The following is a 26312-nucleotide window of genomic DNA, read 5'->3' on the forward strand; positions in this document are numbered from 1 at the left end:
GCAACTGCTGCACGCAGGACCAGAAATCTGCAGGACCAGAACTGCATTGCCCTGCCTTCAGGACATTTACACCAGGCGGTGCAGGTCCAGAGCGACCAGGATCATGACGGACATTCACCGACCCAACCATGAACTGTGTGTGAAGCTGCTTTCTGGCAAGCGCCTACGCAGTGTCATGGCCGGGACTGAGCGTCTGAAGAGGAGCTTCTTCCTTCATTCGGACAATACATTTTCATAAATCAACATTGCACACATGCATACTCACCGTGCTACTTTGCGCACGGTTCCTTCTGTAAATACTTTTGTCTTTTTGATTATAATATGTAGATATATATATATTTTATTTTATTTTCTGGTTGCACTATTTTTTTGCACAATAAACGGAGATGTTGCAATTTCATTTTTTTCATTTCATTTCACCGCTGCTGCACCTGTACGATTGCATGTGACGAATACATCTTTGAATCTTGGATTATTAAATGAATTAATTTTTCTTTCCTGTTTGTTCTTATTTATACACAACAAACAGTGACTTTTTATTTTATCTCACAGTATCTAGATTCTGTTGAAAGTAGACAAGAACATTTCCTTGTTCCACATCCGTACTCGTATGTGAGCCTGTATTGTGTGTTGGAGTTTAATGTGTATTTAGTTAATATCGTTTTGCAGTGTAAGCAGGGAAAGTACAGTTCGAGCTGCAACTTTTTTCCGCAACTGACTCATAAATCTGTTTGAGTTTTTTCCCTCCAGCAGCTCTTTGTGTTTGCTAAACGCACCATGACTAAACACGCTCACTTGTCTGACAGTGTGAAGCAATCACGGATCAGAATTTGTATTATACCGAGCACCTGCCTCGTGCGAGTACACCGTGTGGTAACAGTGGGAGGGTTCATGGAGATCAAGGGGCTATTTTTCATGTTGAAAGAGATTGAGTTGCTTTTTTTCTTCAACTGCCAGTAACTGAAACGGGAGGTCTCCCACCTCCGCACCAAACACAACGCTATCTGATCTATCTCTTGATTTATGAAGAAGAACATGTGCTGCTTTGGTTCATCATAACTTGTGTCTGTGTGGATGTAAAGAGGTGATGTTAAACGCACACGAGGGCTATGCAAAGACAGCAAACCTGTTTTACATATGTACTGTAGTGCCTGTATATACTCCTCGTCTTATTTGGATACAGTCAGAGGTGGAATAAAGTACATTTACTCACCGTACTCAAATAAAAATGTGAGGTACTTAGACCTATAGTGTATATATATGCGTGTGTGTATATATAGTGTCATATACGTGATGCATTGTTAGCATCTTTAGCTCCACTTTGACTAACCGCGACAGTAAAATGCTCGACATCCAATCCATGTAAGTTTTTGTGTTTGCAATCTGACTTGTAATGTCGCATTTTTATATTTCTCTATTGCTACTTTTAATTAAAGTGTAAGTTCACCCAAAAAATGAACATTCAGTCATTATCTACTCACCGTCACGCTGGTGAAAGGTTCGGGGGGTTGCAGCATTCTCCTCAACAACTGAAGTAGACGGGGTTGTCCAGCTCGCCAGGTGTGATCCAGGTCTACGGAAGCCTCGGGAACCCAAATTGATTTGAAAAGCTTGTGCACGTGTTGCAGACAGGATGTTTGCTAACGCTCTTAGCTTAGCTTAGCTTAGCTTAGCAGCTACAGTCATGACTTCGGCTTCTGGAGACTTTGATCGTGGCTGTCGAGTCCTCGTCTACTTCAGTCATTTTATTTTATCATATCTGTCTATTGGATATTTTAGTCTTACATGTGTTCTGGCTAACAATTTCTATATTAATGAGGTTATTTCACTCGAGTCGAGGGCTGCACGTCTCTCTTTCACACACACACAGTATTAGTAATGTCAAAAAGTGATAGATGGATCCTCAGTTACTGTTGAGTAAGCGTGTGGTGAGTCATAAATTCCCTCTGCACATGATTACAAATGTTTATTTTCATTTCGTAACAATTACAGTCATCGATATAAACATTACATATCCATGTCTGTCATTCTCAGTCAACCATCGGTCAATCAACCCTCGTGTAAATATTATAAATGTAACTATAAATTAAAACACTGACAAACACTTTTCTTATACCGTCCTCGTATCATCTTACAAAAACACACTCGACACTTTCTCATCGATATCAACAAGTACAGACACATTAAATAAACTCGACTGGGAATATAAGACATACATAAGGTTTACGATCACTTATGCCTATAAAGTGTGCGAAACAATAACTCAACATGATTTCATCATGACACGTTTGCCGAAGGTGTGATACTGCCAATTATTGCCCAACCCCACGCAGCAGTTAGCTGGTAAAGCTTGGTGCACGGTGCCAATATGACACAAAGACATTTTCATATTCAGTGCTCCCCTCACCCACACCAAACATATAATTAACAGTTTTACGAGGGCATCAGCAGGTGTTATAAAAGTGTTTTTTTACGACAACAGTTGACAGATTCCATTTAATTGCACCACGTCAGGAATCTGACCTTGGTTTCGACTGTCGCGCACCGTTGGCACTACTCAACTACGCCGGAGGCTTTATAGTCGGCTGAGCAGGTAGAATCGGTGGTTAGAGAAATTAATCCGTTGTTCTGGCTGTTCACCTCTGCAAATCGGTGCACAAGAATAGAGACGGAAAAGGAAAGGAAAGCCCTTTAAGTCTGTCGTTTAGTATCCACGATTTCATGTATTTAGTGTGTTTTTTTCACCTCCTATTCTCGATGAGAACTGGCTGGATATCGTGTGTCAAAGCCAATAGCACACATATGCCTTGCAGACGTGATAGACATTGGAAAGACGGCGTATGGGGAGCATTTGCTAATTGCTAAAAGCCGCAGACAACGGACGTCCAGTACCAACTACAGCCACAGATGCTCACCAACAGCCCCGACAACGCTGCGTCAGGGCCTCAAATAATCAGCGTGCACTATAAGATTTGGCCACCTGTTGAATTCATACTCAAAACAAATAGGAGGCAGCATATCAGTGGAGTAACCGCTAACTGCTGCTAACTGCAGACGCCATTAGCTCGTTAGCTCAGTTAGCCGTGCAGCTAGTGGTCCGGACCTGGAGCTCGGGAAGAGTTGTGTTTAGACTGCTAGCACAGGAGCTTTGGACCAGGACAGGCCGGGGGCTAACTGGTTAGCATGCTAACCTCAGTAGACATCTCTGCATCAACACTGTTGTTTTTTGAGATTGTAGTTTCTAATTTTTTTTTTTCCTATTCTTTCAACTACAATTCGGACGCATTGCACCTTTAAATCACATCACGAGGCGTTAAAATCCTCTTTTTCCTTTTTCTCTTTCCTGTTTTTTAAATAAAAGATACAATTTGTATCAACAGCACACTGGCTCTTATTTTACCCAGTTCAATAAGGTAACTTATTTTCCAAAACATTCAAATAAAGTTTATAACAAGGTGGATACCACAATACAAAAATACACAAACTCATGTTTCGATTCTCTGTCTTTCCACTGAAAGACGTGGGTTCACACGGGCCCAGGATTCATCTCATCTCTGCTACTTGTTCTGACTCTGCAGCATGAGGATCTCAGCCACCAGCATCTGCGGATCCATCTGCTGAGGGAACATGTTCATGGCCGTGTCCACTAAGTGGGCGCTGAAGATGGCGAGGAGCTTCTTCCGGACGACCTCTCTCTCCCCCCCCTTGGCCGGACTCGGTTGCGGCCCCTGAGGCGGCGGAGGAGGCTCCCAGTGCGGCAGGCTGCGGGCCGCCAGAGGATTAGCCCCGAACGGATCGGACCAGTACTGCTGCTGCTGCTGGGGGTTGTGGACTCTGTTGCGCTGGAAGTCTGGCGGCTGACTGTACGCAGGCATGCTGACTGGGTACCCGCCGTAGTTGGCGTATTGTGGCAGGCCGTAGGGGATGATGTCAGAGCCGTGGCTGCTGACGGGCCCAAGGCTGTACTGCTGGTTGTGGTGCTGGAAAGCTGGTGCGGTCCCCTGAGAGGACGGGCCATGTGAGCAACAGCTGCACGGTGCACTGCGAGGTGGGCCGTACTGCTGCCTCACACTGTGGGTATACTGGTGATCACTCCAAGGAGCCTCCAGCGGCTGACTGTCTATGGAGCCCAAACCAGAGTCCAGCTGCTCCTGAGAGCCACCGTGCCGCACTGAGGCCTGGTCAGAAGACGAGTGTTGGCCGGTCTTCTCCTTTCTAGACGTGGTTCTCTTATTGGAGCGGTGACTCGTCTTCACCTGATGTTCGTGTTTGTGATCTTTCTTCAAGGAGCCGCTCTCGTGTCCCAGAGTCAGTTTCTTTGCCATGTCCTCCACCAGCGAGAGGCTTTGTCCCGGCACCGGACTCGAGCGAGCTGAAGGCACTTTCTGAGCAGGGGACGTTTGCTTGGCGCTCTCCCGCAGCTCGTCGGCAACCGAGCGATTGGACTGTTTGGGTCGCTCAGGATGGCTGAATTTACATTTGATCCCATACGTACATTTCTTACCTGAAAGAGGTAACAGTAGTAATGATAAGTTTTAATTCAAAGCACAATGACAGACAGGACCAGCGATGCGATATGAAAGTTCTCTCACCATATGGGCACAGTTGTTTTTTCTGAGTCTTTGGAAACTTCCGCAGAAAGTTCTCCAGGGTCGGTCCATGACGGCCCAGAGGATCATCAGGAGGCATGAACCTGCGTCAGGAGATTCAAACATTAGTCCAAATGTAGCACTCGGGGAGAGAGCGAAGGAAGCGTCGCATCAAGGAGGCAGAACTCACTTGTTATTGACGAAGGAGTACATGAGCAGCCTCTCCTCGATGAAGCGCTTCCACTTGGGTTTCTCCGCCTGAAGGTCCCGGTACATGTCGTTGGACACGATGATGCCGTCAGACTCGTAGGCCAGCTTGACGATGAAGCAGTCGTCGTTACAAACCACCCGTTTACCTGCGACGCGGCGAGACGGCGTGAACACCAGAATCTTCCTCTTCTCCAGGTCTCTGAGGATGTGTTGATCTGTAAAAACAAACATAAAGTGTCAGATATTGTTTCGTTTTGACGATAATATCGGCTGAAAACAGATTATTATTGGTCGGGCTCTACTTTCTGTTTAAATATACAGTGTTTGGTTATAATACGAATGGATTCAAGCTGCTTTTAGTCAATCACACACAAATAAAGGCAGATTACACTTCACACACAACCTTCACACTTCACAACACTGTTCCATTTTGATTTGCGTCAGACAGATTTAACCTAGTTTAACATTAAACTACGGGGCCTTACGAGAACATCCTGTAAAAAAAAGCAAACCATTTATCAGCATGAGCAATCTGTTCATGTAGCAAACAAGCAGTTTGGTGTCACTTGCTGCTTCTAAATAGGCCACAGTGACAGCTTCAATGGTTATCTTGTAGCATCACAAACCATTGGAAAAACCCTGCATTGACATCCCTTTGATATGTAGCGACAAAGATTGCAGATAAAGTTCATTTACTTTGCATTTAGATAACAATCAACACGGGGTATTTCCCAGCAGTTGAATCACAGGAAATCATATCCTGCTCTTCTTAATCTGTCAGGTCCAGTGAGAAACGCCCGTGGACTCCCTTGTTTTATTTCTATTAAAATGTTTTTTTAAAAATGTGAAGAATGGTATTTAAAATGTCCCAGAACACAAGCTGACATATTTTAATGTCTTGTTTCGTCCAACCAGCAGTCAAAAGCACAAAGATATTCAAGTATTTATATGTTCTCATTTCCAGTATGACAGAAAAAGAGGTACAACCTGCTTTCTTATCATAATAATGAGTATAATAACACCTCACAGTGATCCCCGCCACACCCTGGATCAAATTAACAATGACGGCAGTGTTATGTGGCAAAGCAGGAAGTAGAAAACGTCCAAACAAACGTGAATTCCCATATTTCTCACCTGTGATGGGAACATCTGGCCTGGGCTGCTCCTTCCTCCACAAGGGAACAAACACGGTGATATCAGAGTGGCCTCGCTCCAGGAAGAAGTTCACAGTCAGCTGGATTCCCAAACAAGAGAAAACTTCCTTGTTCCCATGGCTAAATGAAGGAAGGGATGAATGGAAAACAGGGAAATTAGTTGAGGAACAACATTCACACTTCAGCAATTAAAAAGTGTCTGTGGACAAAAACTTGGGAAACAATGACTGACGTGTCCTTTACAACGTCACTCTTATCAGTACAACCTTTTACAACACGTGCTATGTAAATCTGAGGATCACAATAGAGTTGTGGAGGAGAGCTTGATGATTTAGTTAACTATATGCACTCCAAATATCAGAAAATGTATCAAACAAGGAGGGAAATATTTACAAAAAAACAATTATAGTGGTTAAACCCAGACTGAAATGTAATATAGGACATATATGCCCCAATATATATTATATCATATGTGATTACTACGTGGATATATGGAGATATCGTTTGTTTTTTTTACATATATGAAATACCCATAGTAAAATGTGTTTATGGGCCCACAGCTGTGTCTCTGGGCTATGCAGAGTGGACGGGCCGAGTGTCTGGAGGGGAGGGCTGCTCCTCCGTACACGCCGAGCTAGAACGACTCGGTTTCGGCAAGCCGGCGTTGCCACAGGGCTGCTCCTGGAGGGGCGACCGGTCCTTCAGACATCCGGCCCGTCCGCTCTCTCCAGCCCAGAGACACTCTGACAGCACCCGGCCAGTCAGGGAGAGTCTCTGCAACAGCCAAATAGGGCGGTGTGTTTACTGGGGAAACTACAGGTCACAGTCCCCTATATTAGCACCGCCATGAAGCACTTGAGAAGCTGGAAAAGGCGGGGAGGTGCACATCAGGCCACAGCATCCATCTACTAAGAGAGGCTGTTGTGTGACATGCGAGTATGAGAAGAATTTTTTCATGATGGTATTGAAAGGCACACTGTCGCCATTTTTAAATACGCTGGGATAAAGTATCCACGGCCAACCGTAATGTGCAGTTACTCTGAATTTATAAAGCGCGTTTCCCAAAGAGTCAAAACTATTATGTCATAATAATAATTTGCAAAATTAACATTTTTGCTATCTTGTTCGGACCAATGCAGTAACCCACAAAGTACTCCAGTATCTGTGGTTTAATCTAAGTTTGTTGTTGAGCATGGAGACATCCTTCACTTCAACACCTACGTGCAACTACCTGTCAGAAACACTGATATCGGAGCACTTAACCTCAGGAATCCAAAGACACGACACGTTGTCCCTGCTTATTTACTTTAGCTGAGCTGTAATATGTAAATACGACATCTCTTGTCAGCCCTCAGGATTTTTCTGGATGTGTCGAGTTTAAAGCCAAGACAAACAAGAGAGGTGAAGAAGACAGACGAGAGAGGGAGCAGAGGTGTGAAATGCTGTCAGGCCCGTTTCTGTCAGAATCAGCTCTTTATGAAGAGGTGCAGGTCTTCAAGGAAACAAGAAGGCACTCATATATTCCCTGATTTGCATACTCGAGCTGGCTGTCTACGACATGCCTGAACGGGCACGCCTGGCCCGGGAAAGGCAAGACAGAGAGGTGTATACTGTGCACACACACACACACACACACTTTACACACTGCATTTATTACAGTCTCATTCTCTCACTCATTGTTGCTGTTCCTCTAACTGTACCTGCAGGATGTCTAGGTATGACATGGTGAACGAAGGAAAAGGTTGCACGTACCCAGAGGCAGAGCTCCCTCAATTACAGACCATAAATCATCAAAGGTAGTGCTGAGAAGGTGAGCAGATAACAGATCCTGCTTTTCTTTTAGCAATATGACAACCTTCAACACTGAAGTAGCAGTAGCCCTCTGAGGAAAATGGGAACTACCCCACGGGCGACGATTAAACAGATGACACCAACTGTAATTCTGGATGAGCTCGGTCCAGTTTGGCACAAAACTGTTTAAAATCTGTGATCTTGGAAAGGATTATCGAGTTTATTTAGGGCTGCATAATTAATCCAAATATAATCTGTGTGGCAAAACCGCATTTTAAACGAAGTACTGTAGAGCTGCAGAGGTGTCTCGGTCTACGTATCTTGTTTTCCAGATGCAAGAAAACATGTTTGTACGGTACAGACCAAAACAAATGTCAGTGACATTTGTGGTTTTGAGGTGACATTTATGTTCCACTAAGGATGTATTGTGATCATTTTAAATTCAATTCACACTTTGTTTTAAGTCCAAATACCTACGAAACTACTGACACGCTAACACGCTAAGCTGGGCATCACAATCTGATATCCCTGTGCTGGCACCTGCATTGCAACTGGCCTGTCGTGTTTACGTGATGTCATAGTTTTGAGACTTGGAGGTGGAAAATAAAACAGAAAGATATGTGCATGGGAGAAATATCTTTTCAAACGTGTTTAACGTTGTGTAAGAGTCTGTATTAGCCCAAAATCATGTTTTCCTAAAGCTAACCAAGCATGTTTTTTGCCTAAACCTAACCGAACGACGACAGCAAACTGAGAGAAAGAGAATCAAACCCAGTCTCCTGAGTGACAATCCTTTACTTATCTTAGTTTATAAACCGTTATCACTGACACTCCCACTCAAACATCATTTATAAGACAAGTGCAAACTATCAGATCGATCCGAGTCACTGAAGCGGGAAACTCCCCGAGTCACCCGTCAGACCTTTCAGCTCAAAATCACCTCAATGAGGACGGAGCTCATCTCCAGAACAAACTAAGAGTGAATCATACGGTTGCTTAAGATGAAATCAAACGTTTTTTAGGATTATGTCATGTTTGGTTCAGGTGTTACTTTCACTGGTGGGTCATTTGACTGCTCACTGGACAAGTGTGGAAGAGACTTCAGCTCTCAGGTCGACCACAAAACCACATTAAAACTGAAATGAAAAGTGGGAGCTGTAGCAGCTGCCGGACTGCCGGACACATTATGATCATGATTTTAATAATAACTGTAACTTTAAAATGCAAAGATATGAAAAACAAAAACATAAAAGCTGTACTTAACAGAACTGAACTGAGAAAGTTTTTATCAGAGCTGCAGCTCACGATTATCTGACGAACATTTTCTTTATTCATCCATCAGTTGTTTGGTTTATAAAACCTCGTTAATTATAAAAACACAGAATTATCTTTTATGGCTTTATATGTTCATGTCAGATCCAAAAACTTTAGTCACTTTAGTATCATGAAAAGCAGCAAATTCTCAGATTTTGAGACATGACAAACATATAAATATGAGAAAAGTCATAAATGTGACATAAAAAGTCATAATTGTGAGAAAAAAATACATAATTATGCAATTAAGTCATGAATATGAGATAGAAAATCGAAATTTTGAGGAAAAAGTCATAAATGAGAGATTAAAAGTCATAAATGTGATTAAAAGTCATTAATGTGAGATTAAAAGTCATTAATGAGAGATTAAGAGTCATTAATGTGAGATTAAGAGTCATAAATGTGATTAAAAGACATTAATGTGAGATTAAAAGTCATAAATGTGATTAAAAGTCATTAATGTGAGATTAAGAGTCATAAATAGGAGATTGATAGTGATAAATATGAGATAAAAAATCCTAAACAGGAGACAAAAAGTTGAAATTTTGAGGAAAAAGTCATAATTATTAGATAAAAAGTGATAAATGTGAGATATTACATTGAAATTTTGAGAAGAAGTCATAATTTTGAGATATAAAGTCCGAAATATGGGATAAAAAATGTCATAATAGATTAAAAGTCGTAACAGACCAAAATAGTTGCTGATCAACTTTCTGCCAACTGACTCATCAATTAATCAACTAATGATTTCAGCACTAAAACTATAAAACAAAGAAAAGCAGCGACTCTTCACGTGTGACACGATATCACCTGTAAATCTGAGGCGACAGTCACTTCGGCTGTTTCTCACCTCATGGCCACATTGCTCCCGTCTATAACGACCGGCCTGAGAGCGTCTTCATCCTCACCGCTCTCCTCTCTGGTCTGAGCGGACGACGATGACGATGACGACGACGACGACAATGATGAGGATGATGAAGATAAGGGCAGCAGCATGGTGGGGCCCGCGGCCTGGATGTCCCCTCTGGGCACCAGCACCGACATGGTGGTCAGCAGCCCCTGCTTGGCCTCCCGACTGGCCCCGATCCTCACCAGCTCCCCCAGGACTTTATCTGTGTCCGTGTTGGGGCCGAACTGCTGCTGGACGGCCTGAACCTGAGCCGTGGAGTAGCCCAGCTTGTGGAAGAAGTCCAGCTGGGCCTCCGGGTGCCGGAGGTCCGGGGACGGGTCGGGATCGCTGGGACGCATGCTCTCACAGGAGGGACAGGAGGAGTCTGGAGCTGGGAGAGGTGGAGGGAAGATCCATGCAGGTGTGTCAGCGTCAGACGGGGCGGAGAGAGCAGCCTCGGATCATGATCCACCTGTCGGGACAAAAATAACATTGTAAGCGTTGCTGCGAGCAGAATTTAATCCTAAAAGACAGATAAAATAATAAACTGCTGCTAAAATGTGAGGGTTTGCTGCTTTTCTTCATCATAAACTGAATATATATCCGTTGGTCAGGTAAAACAAGGTATTTGAACACATCTTCTCGGGCATTTTTCACTATTTTCTGACATTACGACTCCTTTACTTGAGAAAATCATTAGCAGATGAATTCATAATCATTAGCTGGAGCTCTGACGTCATTATTGATCTTTTATTGTTTTAGATCTTTCTCTTAAACCTACTTAGTAGAATTTTTCTTCTTCTTTCTATCTTATAAATCATCATATTCAGATATAATAACTGTATTTTTTCCCCAAATCAGATTAATACTCATTTCTAGGGAGCACTAGTGATTATTATCATTCATGAATCATCTGCAGATAATTTTTTGATTAATGAGTCACTGCCAAAGAGCCCAAGATGTCTTAAAATATATTATTTTGTATATTAACTTCGCAATAAAATCAAATCCTGACATTTAAAAGCCTGAAACCAGTTAATGTTTGACAGTTTTGTGCTTTAAAAATAGTTCAAAACTGTTGCCGATTCATTTTATGTCAATTAACTAATCAAGAGAAGTAAATAACTAAGAGAAGCAGTAAGTATGTACGTTGAAATCAGCTAATTTGGGGCATTTTTGAGATAAAAAGTCACAGATATGAGATGAAAAGTTGGAAATATTTGATTAAAAAGGCACAATCGTGATAGACGGTCAAAATGATGAGGTAAACAGTCAAACTTATGGGATAAAATCATAATTGTAAGATAAAAAAATCTCTAAAACTATGAAAACAAACCAGGAAAAGCAACAAATTCTCACATTTGAGAAGTTTAAACCAGCAGATATTTGGCATTTTTGGACCAAAATTGGAATTATGGGAAATAATTATGAGATGAAAAGTTGAAAATATATGAACAAAAGTCATAATCATGACTCATGATTATGACTTTATCTCATGATTCATGAGATAAAGTCATAATCATGAGACAAAGTCATGATTGTGAGATAGAAAGTCACAGATATGAGATGAAAAGTTGATATTATGGGCTAGAAAGTCAAAATCAGACTGGAATGATTCACAGCTCATCATTCCGGCTGATCAATGAATCGACTCCTGTTTTCAGTCCTGATCACTTTATATTCACCATCCACACTAACCACAGTGTAACGCGTTACACCTAAACGAGCGGGACAGCAGATTTTATGTCATCAAAGGACAAAAACAAAACTTTTCACGCCATTAAATGAAAGTTAAACATGTCACTTCTGGGTCGCCTGTACAGCTGCAGCAGCTGAACTCTGACTACGTAGTGAGCGAGTTGAGGAAAAAGTCTGCTGAGCTGCTTCCGCCTCAACTTTAACTTTTAACGACACGAGAGGAGACAAACTTACCTGAAGTCCGTCCGCCGAGTCCGCCAGGTGCGTCTTCTCCTCTCAGGTGAACGAGCTCAGCTGATGAGCGCGGCGCCGTGAAGCTGCACTTCTTGACTTGTGAGCACGTTTGTATGAGGAAGTCGGGTTTTTCCTCCTCCTGACATCATCAGACAAAACCAGCAGCCCGGCCGACCAACGTGGAGGCTTTTGGGGCGAGTCACATGCTGAGACTGACTATGTAAATGACAAAACACCGTGACTCAGCCAATCCACTGCGAGCAATCACACGAGTCAGCGAGGAACATCTACAGACAGTAAACAAGGAGCAGTGGTGGAGCCGCAGTCTGAGCGGGTCTCATGGCCCATTTCATCAGTGCCACAGGAGGTGAGGCAGCTCTTAGTTACTTTATTAACTCACAGCTGCTTGATTATGTTTGTGTCATTAATCTGGAGCTGCGCAGGTAATGTACGGTGGCCTTGAGGGTCAAAACACAACGTTTAAGACACATTAAATGTAATGAAGTTATGTGTTTTGTGAAGTGTTTTTTCAATGTTGTGTCTTTAAGAAATGTTGTTTTGTTTTGTGAAATGTTTTTGTGGTTCATAAAATGTTTTTGTTTCGTAAAATGTTTTTGTGTTTCGTAAAATGTTTTTGTTTTTCGTAAAAAAAAAAGTGTTTTTCGTAAAATGTTTTTGTGTTTTGCAATTTTTTGTTTCGTAAAAAAAAAATTTTTTTCCATAAAATGTTTTTGTGTTTCATAATTTTTTTTTGTTTCGAAAATTTTTTTTTTGGTTTTTCGTAATTTTTTTTTTTTTTCGAACATTTTTTTGGGGGGGTTTTTCGTAATTTTTTTTCGTAAAATGCTTTTGTGTTTCGTATTTTTTTGTGTTTCGTAAAAAAAAAAAAATTTCATAAAATGTTTTTGTTTCGGAAAATGTTTGTAAAAAGTCTGTGATTTTGTAAAAATATTTTTTTGTTTTTCGTAAAATGTCTGTGTTTCGGAAAATAAAATTTTTGTTTTTCGTAAAATGTCTTAAAATGTTGTGTTTAATAAAATGTTTTTGTGTTTTTTTGAAATGTTATTGTGTTTTGACCTCAAGGCCACCGTATTAACTAGTAACACAGGTGATCAAATAAATGTAGTGGCTTAAAAAGTATATTTGCCTCAAAAACTGATTGGGAAAAATGACTTCCCACCACTGTGTAAAAGACAGACGATAAACTTCTTTTAAATTGGCGTCCACTCGTGAAAAATACTAGAGGACCTATAATTTTCCATCTTTTTTCAGATTTAAATCCCATCAAATCAGCTTATCTCAAGAGAAAATGTCCTGTAGCAACAACCATCATTTGTCTTTTACCTAATATATACAGTGTCTTATATAATCGGTCAGATGCAGGGCCCTAAAAAATTGTTTTGTAAACCACATTTCTGAAACTCTGTCGTATTGTTAGTAATCAGCTGGTGAAGTCTTGAACAAGCACAAATTCATTGAGTAAAATGTACCATGTAAGTGTAATATATAGTGAGATGTACAAAAGAAAAAAAAATACTTTGAAACTCAGTTTTAACAGAATAGTTTTGCATGGTTGTATTTTATATAAAAAAAGATTGATACTGCTTCAGCCTCTTGGGTTAGCTTAGCACAAAGACTGTAAACGGGTAGAAACAGCTAGCCTGTCCCTGTCCAACAGGAACAAAACCCGCGTTCGAATACTTTTAAAGCTCAACAGTAAACACATTATATCTCGTCAACACAATTTGGAGTTATTTATGAGTTATTTGTGGGGCTGTGTGTCCTTGTAATCATTCATCACAGGTTGTGGCCTTAATTGTGAGCAGTTCAAAACAATAGGTGATTTTTCCCCTTCTTTGATTGTTTCATTTATTATCATATTTTTTAAAAGAAGTAGGAGAAAACACATATTTAATGGAGCAGAAAGACATCTAATACTTATAATTATATAGCGGGAGGCCTTCGTAGGCCTTGACCTCCAGGTTGGGAGACAGTTGCTATAAGTGTTTCTTCCAAATGTTATTGTGTTGTTTGTTTGTTTTAATTAAAGACAACTTCAGAAGCCTCAGTTGATTTACAGCTTTCACTAAGTAAGACAAGGCACACGCTTTTTAAAAATTACAGGCCTCGTGCTCGCAGTGTTTTGCATACTGTCACTAACAGAGTAATTTGAATGGTCTTGTCAGGAATTTTACACGCTCGCTTTAGGTGTGTTATCAATCACTCTATTCAAGTGTGCGCTGATGAAGACACAAAGACTTTTCAGTTCCTGAGACTGACGTCAGTGTTCTGAGTAAAAATGAGGACGAAGAAAAGATTCTGAGGGAAGAAACACAACTGAGAATAAAGTTTATATTATTTCACATTCAACATGCTGATTAAAGTTCAGAATTAAGCTGTAACAAAAAAATCAACAACAGTATGACACTCATTAAATTTATTTTCATAGATATTTCATAAATAAAATCATTACGTGAGTATTCAGAAATACTTTTAGAAGACAATCTAATTTTTCTTTCGTGATGCATTTCTTACTCGATTTACCCTCTGTGACAAATACGACTTCTCCACGGTGGTTCTGGCTTGTGCACCATTTGAGGAGGGATGTTGGGCAGCACAGGAGGATGAACTCCAGGTACTGAAGGCACAATGGGTGCTGGATGTATCATATGTGATCCATGGCCACCTGACGTTGGTCCAGAAACTGTGGCAGAAGTTGTTGGTTCTGGTACCTGTGTGGTTTGTGGCTCAGGTGTTGTTTCAGAAACTGTCGCAGGTGTTGTCGGTTCTGGTACCTGTGTGGTTTGTGGCTCAGGTGTTGTTTCAGAAACTGTCGCAGGTGTTGTCGGTTCTGGTACCTGTGTGGTTTGTGGCTCGGGTGTTGTTTCAGAAACTGTCGCAGGTGTTGTCGGTTCTGGTACCTGTGTGGTTTGTGGCTCAGGTGTTGTTTCAGAAACTGTCGCAGGTGTTGTCGGTTCTGGTACCTGTGTGGTTTGTGGCTCGGGTGTTGTTTCAGAAACTGTCGCAGGTGTTGTCGGTTCTGGTACCTGTGTGGTTTGTGGCTCGGGTGTTGTTTCAGAAACTGTCGCAGGTGTTGTCGGTTCTGGTACCTGTGTGGTTTGTGGCTCAGGTGTTGTTTCAGAAACTGTCGCAGGTGTTGTCGGTTCTGGTACCTGTGTGGTTTGTGGCTCAGGTGTTGTTTCAGAAACTGTCGCAGGTGTTGTCGGTTCTGGTACCTGTGTGGTTTGTGGCTCAGGTGTTGTTTCAGAAACTGTCGCAGGTGTTGTCGGTTCTGGTACCTGTGTGGTTTGTGGCTCAGGTGTTGTTTCAGAAACTGTCGCAGGTGTTGTCGGTTCTGGTACCTGTGTGGTTTGTGGCTCAGGTGTTGTTTCAGAAACTGTCGCAGGTGTTGTCGGTTCTGGTACCTGTGTGGTTTGTGGCTCAGGTGTTGTTTCAGAAACTGTCGCAGGTGTTGTCGGTTCTGGTACCTGTGTGGTTTGTGGCTCAGGTGTTGTTTCAGAAACTGTCGCAGGTGTTGTCGGTTCTGGTACCTGTGTGGTTTGTGGCTCAGGTGTTGTTTCAGAAACTGTCGCAGGTGTTGTCGGTTCTGGTACCTGTGTGGTTTGTGGCTCAGGTGTTGTTTCAGAAACTGTCGCAGGTGTTGTCGGTTCTGGTACCTGTGTGGTTTGTGGCTCAGGTGTTGTTTCAGAAACTGTCGCAGGTGTTGTCGGTTCTGGTACCTGTGTGGTTTGTGGCTCAGGTGTTGTTTCAGAAACTGTCGCAGGTGTTGTCGGTTCTGGTACCTGTGTGGTTTGTGGCTCAGGTGTTGTTTCAGAAACTGTCGCAGGTGTTGTCGGTTCTGGTACCTGTGTGGTTTGTGGCTCAGGTGTTGTTTCAGAAACTGTCGCAGGTGTTGTCGGTTCTGGTACCTGTGTGGTTTGTGGCTCAGGTGTTGTTTCAGAAACTGTCGCAGGTGTTGTCGGTTCTGGTACCTGTGTGGTTTGTGGCTCAGGTGTTGTTTCAGAAACTGTCGCAGGTGTTGTCGGTTCTGGTACCTGTGTGGTTTGTGGCTCAGGTGTTGTTTCAGAAACTGTCGCAGGTGTTGTCGGTTCTGGTACCTGTGTGGTTTGTGGCTCAGGTGTTGTTTCAGAAACTGTCGCAGGTGTTGTCGGTTCTGGTACCTGTGTGGTTTGTGGCTCAGGTGTTGTTTCAGAAACTGTCGCAGGTGTTGTCGGTTCTGGTACCTGTGTGGTTTGTGGCTCAGGTGTTGTTTCAGAAACTGTCGCAGGTGTTGTCGGTTCTGGTACCTGTGTGGTTTGTGGCTCAGGTGTTGTTTCAGAAACTGTCGCAGGTGTTGTCGGTTCTGGTACCTGTGTGGTTTGTGGCTCAGGTGTTGTTTCAGAAACTGTCGCAGGTGTTGTCGGTTCTGGTACCTGTGTGGTTTGTGGCTCAGGTGTTGTTTCAGAAACTGTCGCAGGTGTTGTCGGTTCTGGTACCTGTGTGGTTTGTGGCTCAGGTGTTGTTTCAGAAACTGTCGCAGGTGTTGTCGGTTCTGGTACCTGTGTGGTTTGTGGCTCAGGTGTTGTTTCAGAAACTGTCATGGAAGTTGTTGGTTCTGGTACCTGTGTGGTTTGTGGCTCAGGTGTTGTTTCAGAAACTGTCGCAGGTGTTGTTGGTTCTGGTACCTGTGTGGTTTGTGGCTCAGGTGTTGTTTCAGAAACTGTCGCAGGTGTTGTTGGTTCTGGTACCTGTGTGGTTTGTGGCTCAGGTGTTGTTTCAGAAACTGTCGCAGGTGTTGTTGGTTCTGGTACCTGTGTGGTTTGTGGCTCAGGTGTTGTTTCAGAAACTGTCGCAGGTGTTGTTGGTTCTGGTACCTGTGTGGTTTGTGGCTCAGGTGTTGTTTCAGAAACTGTCGCAGGTGTTGTTGGTTCTGGTACCTGTGTGGTTTGTGGCTCAGGTGTTGTTTCAGAAACTGTGGCAGAAGTTGTCGGTTCTGGTGCCTGTGTGGTTTGTGGCTCAGGTGTTGTTTCAGAAACTGTGGCAGAAGTTGTCGGTTCTGGTACCTGTGTGGTTTGTGGCTCGGGTGTTGTTTCAGAAACTGTCACAGGTGTTGTTGGTTCTGGTACCTGTGTGGTTTGTGGCTCAGTTGTTGTTTCAGAAACTGTCGCAGGTGTTGTTGGTTCTGGTACCTGTGTGGTTTGTGGCTCGGGTGTTGTTTCAGAAACTGTCGCAGAAGTTGTTGGTTCTGGTGGCGGTGAGTCTGTATCAGGTGCAGTGTCCAGTTCAGGCGTTGACTCTGTGTCCATGGTTTCAGTCGTCATTTCAGGCTTCTCTTCACTTTGTTCTTCTCCTGCACTTTGACCACAATCACATGGTTTAAGCTGAATGATGTTTTTAATAAGATCAACACTCGGGAAGTTCACACTTAAGACACCTAAGCAACCTCGGTTTGAGGAGCTCTTCCTATGTTCCTCCAGAAATTTGTAAAGCTGCACGTTAACCTTTTTTGCCAGGTTTTTAGGACTTTGAAAACGTGCTGCAGCGGTGTCAGTCACTACAATGAAATGGTCACAGAGATGCGACTTTGTGTGCTTCAGTTTTTTTTCAACGTTGGTTAGCTCGTTGTGGTAAAAGAAAAATGATTTAATGTTTTCTGTTCCGTCATGGAAGGAACGACTCCGGAGAAAAACAATCTTTCCTCTTGCCTGTCGCATGTTTGGCACTGATAACTCATTCCATATTTTATCTTTGAACTCATCAGATGCAATCAACTCTTTTATTCGTCCTGCAGCTTTTGCCTCAGTTAGTTTCAATCTCAACAGCACAGTCTCACTCCTGTTGTCTTCTAAGAACTTAACAATGATCCTCAGGACTTCATCCAATTGAGTTTTTTTCCAAAACTTCCAAGCTTGACCGTCCCTGATATAAACATGATCTTTGTCAAGCAGCTTTGTCCCAGCATGTACATTAATATACCGTACTCCCACTTTAAGTTGCTCCTCCAAGGTCCAAACTTGACATTCAAAAAGTGGTCCACCATATAATGTTAAGCTGTCATGTGTTCCAGGAATGGAGATTGCCGATACGAGAGTCTCATCAGATATAGACTCCATCCAGTTGAGGTTGTACTTTGTTGGGTCAAGGTCTTGTTTATCATTAAAACCTTCCAGTTGCCCTGAACAGGAGGTTATTCTGGTGGGGGGAAGACAGGATACTTGCTAACTTGAACACATCTTAGGAATTTTCAACTTTGGTTTCAAAGTACAACTATTATTTAATACCAAGCAAATAAAATCAGGAAACTGACAAAATATGAAAAGAATATTTGCTGAATAAGTTAGCGAACCATCCTAAAGAGATGTGATCGAGCACGTTCCCACGTACAGAATGTGGAAACTAGAATTATCAGTAATAGATTTGACTTACATTGAGAAAAGGCAGAAGAGAAGACGGATCTCCATAGTTGGTTTTTGATGGCTGATCTGTGGTCCGGTAAGCTCAATCAGGATTTTAGTTTTTTAGCTCTCTGCCCCCAGATGTGTTTACATTTTTGTCTAAACTCTTAAGCATCCGAAACGTTAAAAACAAGCCTCATAAAGCGTTTAACTGCTGACATGACTGTCACAAATAGGCAATTGTCTCCCTTGGAGTGAGCTGCTGTGAGAGAGAGAGAGAGAGCATAAAGATAAATTTAATTTGCATGTTACTACTCTCTAATCTTTTATTTAGACTGGGACGGAGACAGAGAGAGAAAGAGACAAAGACGTGGGTATTGTAAAAGTGGTGAACTGATCGTATCATAACAGTTGTGGCTTCAGGCCCAGTCGTGGAGACACACAGCAGGGTTTTCTTTATATACACTGCATGTAGAGATCATCCTTAACCTAAACTAAATTAAATAAGGTTTTTGAGAAACAGCCACAAAATATGGAGGACACCCGTATCTGTCAAATGTCATTATTTGGTTTCCAAGGTCTTACTTTCATGTTTGCATCACACTACAAACACACAGCAGCCTCGTTAGCCTTCTCTGGTTGGCTGTGCTGTGCTGTCACGTCATCCTTATCCTGGCCAATAAGCTCGTGTTGGCCTCTGCTGATCCTCTTCCTGACCACCTGTTGCATCTTAGTGCGGCAGGTTATCTGCAGAAGCATGATCAGATAAGACTTAACATGGGCAATTTGTTGCCTGTGGAAAATTCACAACGGGAACAAATCAGATAATGACAAGACTGCTTCTGATCTGCAAGGGGCTCAAGAGCAAGCAAACGCCTGCTTCTGCACCAGCTTTTGCACGTATAGGGAGATAATCCCTGCTTTGTCTTTTGCAAGATGTCTGTGAGAACTCTCCCTCTGGTTTTCATTAATCTTGGCGGAGAGATGCTTTACATACTGGACCAACGGCTGCGAGCTCAGAACACGTCTGAGGACAACTCAGAGAAAGGTAGAGGTAGCTAGAGGCCTGCTAGGTGTGTGCATATTTAGCCCCCGGTCATCCATCCTGCTTAACAAATGGTACCTGTCAGGTGTCACCTTATAAACTGAACATGTGCATCTCATGTTTCTCATCTGCAACACCCCAGCTGAAACCTTTCTGTTCTTTCTCTCACGTCGGCATGCAGGAGTCTGGTCAGAAATGGACAGAAAAAGAGGTTTACTTACATGTTGTCTAGTCAGCTCCCTCTGCCCCTGTGGTGCATAGTATAGTGCTAAGTAGTAGATGTAAAATTTTCTTGAAAACAGTATTTAACATTGTCAGAGAGACAGACAGCTAAACAGCTAGTCTAATTAAAGCTATAGAACATCTAGCTAACACTATTAGCTAGCCGTAGCAATAGCCCTGGCGAGCTAAAACTGGAGCTAAATCTAACTGATTGTACAGTGCTTGTAATGTCTGAAGAAAAAATAATTATTAAATGAACCTACATGTTGGTAAATGCTGTCTTTTAAATTAGGCAGCTAATCCGATTGGTGATGGAGAAATTTACCTAGCTAAACTCTTGCTAACAGTTACTAGCTTATCTGTAACATCTCTGGCTCTGACTCTAGTGGAGTACATGCGATTTGGTGGGGTCAAGCTTCATTTTAACATATTTTATTCAACTGTAGGTTTATTTACTGGTAATTTCCATATATCAAAGTTTCAAATTTGACAGACAGAAAGACACTAGAGAGATAGAGATAGCCTACATTAATTAGAAAACTAGGCTCACTAAAGCAGGAGAACCTTGTGTTAGCTAGCTAAAACTAAAGCTAAATCCCGCTGATTTTAGGCTACTGTAATTGTAACAATGTATGAAAAGAACATTTTAATGAACCAACATGTTAGTAGGCTAATACTGTGTGTTACTCCACATAGGCTAACTAAGTGAGGCGGCTAATCCCATTGTAATGGAGAAACCAACCTAGCTAACGGTTACTAGCTTAGCCAAAACATCTCCGCCTCAAAAGTGTATTTAACAGAATATTTATAATTGATTTTCACGTACTGTAAGTAAGAAAGTGTAACTTGTACTGTAAGTAAAAGTATGTAGTAGTATTTGGAAAGACAGGCAGACAGACACTAGCAAGCCAGAGATATATTTAAGCTAATCCATGTAGCCTAATTGAAATCCTACTCAGAATTAACCATGTTTCTGTTTTCTTCTATCCCCCATATTTATAGTTATGAATGACATTGTTGGGACCATGTTTAGTAAAACCTTCATGGATGAACTCCTCAAACCTCAGCAGCTGTATTCTCACCGGACGATGAAAACAGTGCTAACTCGGTTAGCGCACACCTCCATCATGAGGCTGAGCCCGGCCAGCATGGACAGGGTACGTACAGGGTGTTGTCCTATGCTTCCAGGATAGCACCAGCTTTAAATCCTGGGGGGTTTAATGGTTTAAATGGTTTGGTTTTCCTCTTGCAGCTTTATGAACTGATGATCATGGCGTTCAAATATCAAGTCTTCCTTTGTCCACGGCCGAAAGATCTGCTGCTCATCTCTTACAACCACATAGATACCATCAGGGAGTTCGTAAAAGACACTCCTGTGGTCCTGAACCAAGTAGACGAGACGCACCGGAAGATCATTGAGGTATATTGCTTCTTGTTGAAATGTTCTGCGAGCTCTGACACATGTTGCCCCGAGGATACAGTAGTTTACAGTCTGTACAGTTTGTACCTTCTGTCTGGATTCCAGCCGTCTCTTTTTATCACCTATATACTTTACGTACATCCTGTGACCTGTTTTTTGTTCTCGCTGTTGTTGTAGGTTTACTCGTCTTTATCAGAAGGTGAATTCCAGCTTCTCAGACAAACACTGCTCATATTTTTTCAAGACATGAACGTTCGAGTGAGTTTCTCTGCTTTTATTCCTCCCTGATGAAAATATAGCAGCTTTTTTTTTCCAATTATTGATAGATTTTTTTTGTTATTCCTTCCTCTTAGGTGTCACTTTTCCTCAAAAATCAAGTCCAGAAACCCAACGGACGTTTTGCCCTGTCGACATCGGGCCCAGTGCCTCATGGGATAGATGTTCCTGGGCTGATTAGGTCGGATTTATCACCTGGGAACCATGAATGTTTGGACTAAATGTCTGTAGTGGATGTTGAGATATTTCACTGGATGAGTTTAAAAAGTAAAGGTGAAAACTTTTGACCTGCTGGTGCTAGAAATTGGGCGCCAATTAGCGATTGTTAGCATGCTAACACCCCAAAATACAATGGTAAACAAAGCAAACATAACACATGCTAAAGATCAAACTACATGCTAAAGATAAAACTACTTCAATGTCTCAGAAAAAGCAATAAAATAATTTCTCTCTGAGAGTTACGGTAGCTAACAGGGTTTAGTAAGGAAAGCTAATTGTGCTGCTAGGCTAAGCTAAGGCTCGCCGTTTCAACACAACTGAACTGATTTAGTTTAAGTTAATTTCTGTGCTTCTTTACTTGTTAAATAGATTATTTAATTTCTAGTTAACGTAATCTTTTTTCATTTTTAGCTAACCTACGGTAGCATAGCACTAGTATTACACGTCCCGTTTATCGTTGGCACCAGGTGTGGCTGCCTGTAGACGTCTGATGCAACTGCAGACGCTCCTCTTTAACATGTCTTAATCTGAAATCGTCTCATAATTACTCGTCTGACCGATAGGAGGAAATTTGAAACATTCCAGCGTGTCATCATCTTGTTTCCTGTTTCCACAGGACGTTTGACTGTAAGGGCCGAGAAGTGAGTCGAGTCGAGTTCCCCACCGGAGGGTGTTACAGCAGTCCTATCAGAGAGGGATCTTTTCTGCTGAATGGAGACCGAGTCAGCACACTGGGCCTGAACATGTACGAGCCGTGTGCTAACACACCACCGTGCACTGCAGACAGAACATGAGTGGGTCAGAACATGACGCTGCTGTTGTGTTTCCATGATTTAAAGGTACACTGTGAACCATCTAGAGGAGACGCACACGTCTAAGACTCCAACTGTGAAGGTAATAAATGTTTTACGTGCTGAGTGATGTGGAGGTTTACTGAAGAGACGAGGACAGACGTCTGTTTGACTGACTGGAAACATTTAATGTTGGAGAAACTCAAATATATTGGAAATAGGAATGTCCTGACTGTGTTTGTCATCTACAGTTTTAATATTTATGTACATGTCCAGTTTTTCTACATAATCTACTGTAGCTGCACTATTCCCCCAACGTTATAACTAATAACTCTACTTTAAATTAAAAAATTAATAACTATCATTCACAGCTCCGATTGATGGTGGTCCAAAATATTTGACTGACCGGGCCACAAAATCTATAATAATGATAATAAAAATGATAATAATAAAATAATAATAATAATAATAATAGTGAAAATTATAAAAAATAATAATAATAATAAAAAAATAAAAATGAAAATAATAAAAATGAAAATAATAAAAATGAAAATAATAAAAAATGATAATAAAATAATAATAATAATAATAAAAAATGATAATAAAATAATAATAATAATAATAATGAAAATTATAAAAAATAATAAAATAATAAAAATGAAAATAATAAAAAAATAATAATAATAATAATAATGAAAATGACAAAGTGCTTCACAAAGACATAAAACAGGAGAAATTACAGATAAATTATAAACAACAGTCTAATTTATACAATAATCAAACAAGCAAGGTGAGAATTACTCAAACAAATTAAAGACAACTAAAAAAGGCAGAGCGAGCCGGCTGATCTGCTCCGGCCTCCGTACAGAGGTCTGGAAGTTTTACGACATTATGATTTATCCTTCGAGTTTGGCATCCGCGTTAAACAAACATCTGAACATGACGGTTAAACATGCGGAAAAACAACACTGAAAAATAAGTAGGTCAAGAAGCTCAGTGTGCCACGCTTTCACGGCCACTCCTCAAGGCAAACAAGTCGTCATTACACACCTCAGGGCTGCATGTGTGTCACACAAATATACTCAAATATATTGGAAATAGGAATGTCCTGATTGTGTTTTTCATCTACAGTTTTAATATTTATTTACATGTCCAGTTTTTCTACATAATCTACTGTAGCTGCACTATTCCCCCTACATTATAACTAATAACTCTACTTTAAATTAAGAAAATAAATAACTGTATCATTCACAGCTCCCATTGATGGTGGTCCAAAATATTTGACTGAGTGGGCCACAAAATCTATAATAATGATAATGATATTAATAATAATGATAATGATAATAATATTAATAGTGATAATTATAAAATAAAATAATAATAAAATAAAAATAATAAAAATGAAAATAATAAAAAATAATAAAAAATAATAATAATAATGAAAATGATAAAATAATAATGATAATAAAAAAGGTTATAAAAATAGAAAATAAAGTAATAATGAAAATAATAATAATGAAAATAATAATAATAATGAAAATGATCAAAAATAAAAGAAATAATAAAATAATAATAATAATATAAAAATGAAAATGACAAAGTGCTTCACAAAGACATAAAACAGGAGAAATTACAGATAAATTTTAAACAACAGTCCAATTTATACAATAACCAAACAAGCAAGGTGAGAATTACTAAAACAAATTAAAGACAACTAACAAAGGCAGAGCGAGCCGGCCTGAATGCTCCGGCCTCCGTACAGAGGTCTGGAAGTTTTACGACATTATGATTTATCCTTCGCGTTTGGCATCCGCGTTCAACGAACATCTGAACATGACGGTTAAACATGCGGAAAAACAACACTGAAAAATAAGTAGGTCAAGAAGCTCAGTGTGCCACGCTTCACGGCCAAACAAGGCAAACAAGTCGTCATTACACACCTCAGGGCTGCATGTGTGTCACACAAATATACTCAAATATATTGGAAATAGGAATGTCCTGATTGTGTTTTTCATCTACAGTTTTAATATTTATTTACATGTCCAGTTTTTCTACATAATCTACTGTAGCCGCACTATTCCCCCTACATTATAACTAATAACTCTACTTTAAATTAAGAAAATAAATAACTGTATCATTCACAGCTCCCATTGATGGTGGTCCAAAATATTTGACTGAGTGGGCCACAAAATCTATAATAATGATAATGATATTAATAATAATGATAATGATAATAATATTAATAGTGATAATTATAAAATAAAATAATAATAAAATAAAAATAATAAAAATGAAAATAATAAAAAATAATAAAAAAAAATAATAATAATGAAAATGATAAAATAATAATGATAATGAAAATGATAATAATAGAAAATAAAGTAATAATGAAAATAATAATAATGAAAATAATAATAATAATGAAAATGATCAAAAATAAAAAAATAATAATAATAAAAATGAAAATGACAAAGTGCTTCACAAAGACATAAAACAGGAGAAATTACAGATAAATTTTAAACAACAGTCCAATTTATACAATAACCAAACAAGCAAGGTGAGAATTACTCAAACAAATTAAAGACAACTAACAAAGGCAGAGCGAGCCGGCCTGATCTGCTCCGGCCTCCGTACAGAGGTCTGGAAGTTTTACGACATTATGATTTATTCTTCGCGTTTGGCATCCGCGTTCAACAAACATCTGAACATGACGGTTAAACATGCGGAAAAACAACACTGAAAAATAAGTAGGTCAAGAAGCTCAGTGTGCCACGCTTTCACGGCCACTCCTCAAGGCAAACAAGTCGTCATTACACACCTCAGGGCTGCATGTGTGTCACACAAAGCGCTCTGCAATACGCATGTCACTCACACATGTAACACACCACCATAAAAACCTTATGACCTTGTTAAAGATTTAACTAGCTGACTGTAGAGTAATTGAGACGTGACTTCACCTGTCAGAAATAATGATCAAATTATAGGATTTAGGACTAAGAGGTACCTTTTACTTTTTATACTTCCCAGACTTTATTTTTAAAATGTGGTGAGGCTACTTTTACTTAAGTCTGCAGCCTGATGCACCGGCTGTGAGTAGGTTAGAAGTTATAATGTAACGTACAGTGTTGTGCTTTAGGTTCGAGTCTGTCTTTCTATTCATTGTGACCTTTGCGTGCTCCTCCGTGCTGCAGCAGACAGACGACACTCCCAACCTGCTGGCCAAAGAGGAGCTGAACCTGCTGGCTCGTCTGATGGGCAGCATGAAGGCCGAGGACACGCCCAAAGCTGAGACTGTCTTTCGGATCAATCTGTTTACTACAAAGGAGGAGGAGGAGGAGGAAGAGCAGGCGTGAGTGCTTTTCTGTCTTTGTTCGTTATCGATTATATTATCAAATGAACATTAATTTACACACATGTGACTTTTGTTTTGGTTGACAGGAGAGCTTCAGGCGGAGCTGAGGAGTCCTCGTTTGAAGTGATAAATATTCAGGCGATGCAGGTACAGCAGGGCAGGGACAGAGGACGCCTTGTGACGCTGACATGTACTGAAAATGTGTTGACAATTTGTGTTTCATATTGATTCAGGACGAACAGGCTGCGACTGAGCTGGCTCTGATCGCCGGGCAGTTTGCAGAAGGAGAGGAGAAGCCCGAAAACCCCGAGAGCAACAAAGGAGACGACCTGCTCGCCATGATGGACGACCTCTGATCCCGTCGGCGTAGTTTCAGCGAGATGGTGCGACACGTTTATTGTTTTCAACTCTGCTACCTAACTCTGGTTGATGCCGGGCTCTTTATCTCAGGAATAATCATGCATAAAACTGTCACTGTGAGTTAATATGTAATGTCCAGAATATTCAGTTGTTGATGTGTTCAGTTCTACACTTTGTTTGTTTAACATTAATTAGACAGTAAGATAAAAATATAATATATCTTTTAAATCATCAGTATGTTGAAATGTACCTGATGAATGGGCTGGAAATTGTAAAACTGCTATATTTGATATGTATTTTCTATAAAGTAAATAAAGTATTTATTCATATTTTTGGTTTGATTTCTCTGTCAT

General features: G+C 40.8%; 2 protein-coding genes across 2 annotated transcripts; one reads left to right on the forward strand and one right to left on the reverse strand.

The window, feature by feature from the left end:
• Positions 1–1951: 1951 nt before the first annotated feature.
• Positions 1952–12187, reverse strand: zc3h12ab (zinc finger CCCH-type containing 12Ab). The gene is made up of 6 exons (XM_073482800.1): positions 11880–12187; positions 9909–10419; positions 5934–6073; positions 4780–5014; positions 4593–4693; positions 1952–4504 (listed from the first exon to the last, which is right to left on the reverse strand). The coding sequence occupies exons 2-6, from the start codon at positions 10304–10306 to the stop codon at positions 3558–3560; spliced, it is 1821 nt and encodes a 606-aa protein (XP_073338901.1). The 5' UTR covers positions 10307–10419; positions 11880–12187; the 3' UTR covers positions 1952–3557.
• oscp1a (organic solute carrier partner 1a) lies at positions 12185–26288 on the forward strand. Its single transcript, XM_073482801.1, has 10 exons — positions 12185–12246; positions 20544–20698; positions 20794–20961; positions 21139–21219; positions 21315–21418; positions 22073–22201; positions 22296–22350; positions 25439–25596; positions 25686–25746; positions 25833–26288. The coding sequence occupies exons 1-10, from the start codon at positions 12219–12221 to the stop codon at positions 25953–25955; spliced, it is 1062 nt and encodes a 353-aa protein (XP_073338902.1). The 5' UTR covers positions 12185–12218; the 3' UTR covers positions 25956–26288.
• Positions 26289–26312: the final 24 nt, after the last annotated feature.

This window comes from Pagrus major, chromosome 16 (assembly GCF_040436345.1).
Source record: "Pagrus major chromosome 16, Pma_NU_1.0".
Taxonomy (NCBI): Eukaryota; Metazoa; Chordata; class Actinopteri; order Spariformes; family Sparidae; genus Pagrus; species Pagrus major.

Coding starts and splice junctions, on each gene's coding strand:
- zc3h12ab (XM_073482800.1), bottom strand. CDS start 10,306: ATGCGTCCCAGCGATCCCGACCCGTCCCCGGACCTCCGGCACCCGGAG. Junction 6,074..9,908: donor GGGAGCAATGTGGCCATGAG/GTGAGAAACAGC, acceptor TCCTTCATTTAG/CCATGGGAACAAGGAAGTTT. Junction 4,694..4,779: donor TACTCCTTCGTCAATAACAA/GTGAGTTCTGCC, acceptor CTCCTGACGCAG/GTTCATGCCTCCTGATGATC.
- oscp1a (XM_073482801.1), top strand. CDS start 12,219: ATGGCCCATTTCATCAGTGCCACAGGAG. Junction 20,699..20,793: donor GCCCGGCCAGCATGGACAGG/GTACGTACAGGG, acceptor TTCCTCTTGCAG/CTTTATGAACTGATGATCAT. Junction 21,419..22,072: donor GATGTTCCTGGGCTGATTAG/GTCGGATTTATC, acceptor CTGTTTCCACAG/GACGTTTGACTGTAAGGGCC.